The 2500-nt window shown below is 37.9% G+C and overlaps 1 protein-coding gene across 3 annotated transcripts in view; it reads right to left on the bottom strand.

Moving 5' to 3' along the window:
* Positions 1-2500, bottom strand: part of LOC119581042 (carbohydrate sulfotransferase 11-like) — a 65876-nt gene that overhangs the window by 5730 nt on the left and 57646 nt on the right. For all 3 annotated transcript variants that reach the window (XM_037929337.1, XM_037929336.1, XM_037929338.1), the window contains exon 2: positions 1-109. This exon is cut by the window's left edge and continues 49 nt beyond it. In XM_037929337.1, coding sequence (XP_037785265.1) covers positions 1-87 — 87 coding nt within the window. In that variant the 5' untranslated portion in view covers positions 88-109. The remainder of the gene's footprint in view (positions 110-2500) is intronic.

The raw sequence follows: 2500 nt of genomic DNA, 5'->3' as shown, positions 1-2500 counted from the left end.
CACCAGGAACCACTTGACGGAGGCGATGCAGGTGAAGACGGTAATGCCCGCCAGCGCACACACCACAGCTCTTAGCCGATACATCATGGCTCAGCGACGCCCGCAGGTACTGTGAGGAGAGAGAGAGAGAGGGAGATGAGAGAATGAAGTGGGACGAGGAGATGGAGGAGAGAAAAATGATGCTGGGTGAAGTTTCGGTTTTAAATATTAAAGAGGGTGAAGTTTGGTGAAAGTGAGTAGGAAGAGATGAAGTCTGGTGAGATTTCGTATAAATAAGGAGAGAGAATGAAGCTTCATATAAAAGAGGTTGGGGTAAGATATGGGAGGGGAGGGTAGTTAAATGAGGCTTCAATTAAAAATGAGATGAAGGAGGGAAATCAGTTAAAAGCGAGAGGGAAAAGGGTAAATTAGAAAAGGTTTCGCTTCAGAGCGAGGTGGGTAAAAAGGGGGATATTAGAAGAGGTTTCACCTAGAAAGTGAGGGGAAAAGGCACCGATTAAAGGGAGGTCCAGATCTTATAAACCTTATAGGGAAGGTCTTCATCTTATAAGTAAAAACGAGGGGAAGCGGCCAATTAAAAAGAAGGGGGGGAGGGGGGAAGGGGAAAGCCAAGTGAGTTCAATAAAATTGACTCATGGAGATCTTCTGAACAACTCTCGTTTATGCCGGAAACTCGCGATTCGATCCCCCTCCCCCTCCCCCTCCCCCCCCCCTCTCCGCCGAGCTACACAAACAAGCAAACTGATTTCCCAGTACACAGGGACACTTATAATCGAGCACTCTTTTGCAGTGCATGTGTACATATATGCACACATACACATGCACACATACCGATACGTACATATATACATACATTCATACGCACATACACACATTCTTACATCCATATCTACATACATAAATGCATTATAGATATACATATTATAAACAATGCATTTATAAACACATTAACATATCAGAGCGTGAATACCATAACAAATTATAATAATAAGAAGAAATATAATAGTATTTCCAATAACAATATATCAAACAGAAAATTCCCACTCGCCTTAAAAAATAAATAAATAAAAAATCCCATAAAGAAATTAAATGATTAGCATTTCATTCTTTCTAATCCAACCAATAGCAAGAAAAAACAATTACATCGACGGCGACAATAACAAAATCAACACCAACGACGATAACAAAGTCAACAAAAATCATCAATAACAAAAACAAATCAACAACAACGACAATAACAAAATCAACACGACAGTAACAAAATCAACAACAACAATAACAAAATCAACTACGAAAGTAACAAAAAACAACAACAATTTTAACCAATAATTCCGCTTTCATTTCTTTCCTCGAATTTCTTCAATGATATAAACAGTCGTCGTGTGTTCTTGCATAACACGCTGATCTTATTTCTAAGGAAGATGAGACGATTTTGTTGCAATTGAAATGACTGCGGTTGATTGCTGACTTCGTTGATAAGGTTGGTATAACTGTTTCATCTCTAGTAATGAAGATAATGAGGACGAGGATAATAACGATAATGATAATAATAATCATTAATATTATTGTCACTTTTATCATTATAATTATCATCACTATTATCATTACCATTACTCTTGCAATCCTTATCACTATCATCATTATTTTTATCAGTTTTTATCGTTACTATTACTCATCTAATTTTCATTATTATTGATATTATGATTACCATGACTATCATTACTGTTATTGTTATTATCGCATTGATTGTATCATTATCATTATTACTATTATTACTGCCATCATCAACATCATCATTTTTGTTGTTGCTGTTACTGTTGATCTTGTTGTTTATTATATCATTATTGTGTGACTGTTACTATTTGTTTTATTAGTATCATTCCTATTACTTTATTAGCAGTATCTTTTATTATCACTATCTGTATCATCATCATTAACATCAATATCATTATCAACATCATTATCCATTATCAATATCATTACTAGTATTATGGTTAATATTATCGTCATTACTATTGTCGTAATAAAGTGATAACAAAATCGCGTATAATAATAGCAATGGCCATAATGGAAACATCATCACTTTTTACTTTTGTCATTTTCACCACTAACAGCATCTTTCAACTTCGCCATGACAGAGCTCCCGGAAGAAGAGGTAAAAACAAGAAACGTCATATCGAAAAGTCAAGGCCGCGCTCCGTTCTCCTTCTCATGGTAAGCTAGCGGCACCATCAGCCCCTCCTCGCGACCTCTGTGGCACTCTCTCTCTCTCCCTTCTCAGTGCCACTGCCTGCCTCGTTCACCTGCCTGTTCTCTCTTTCTCTCTCACAGCTGACGTGCCACCGACCGCTTACTGGCATTGTGCTGTGTAACGGCGCTCTGGCTTGGGTGTCTGTCAGAGCGCTCGTCTCACTGGCACTGTGTGACACGGTGCCACCCTTTCTCCCATTGTTTCTTCTGACTTTTATTTCTTCCCTCTCTTCTTCTCTTCTTTCGCTTT

The sequence above is a fragment of the Penaeus monodon genome, chromosome 14, assembly GCF_015228065.2.
Source record: "Penaeus monodon isolate SGIC_2016 chromosome 14, NSTDA_Pmon_1, whole genome shotgun sequence".
Lineage (NCBI taxonomy): Eukaryota > Metazoa > Arthropoda > Malacostraca > Decapoda > Penaeidae > Penaeus > Penaeus monodon.
This window is presented reverse-complemented; position numbering and strand designations above follow the sequence as displayed.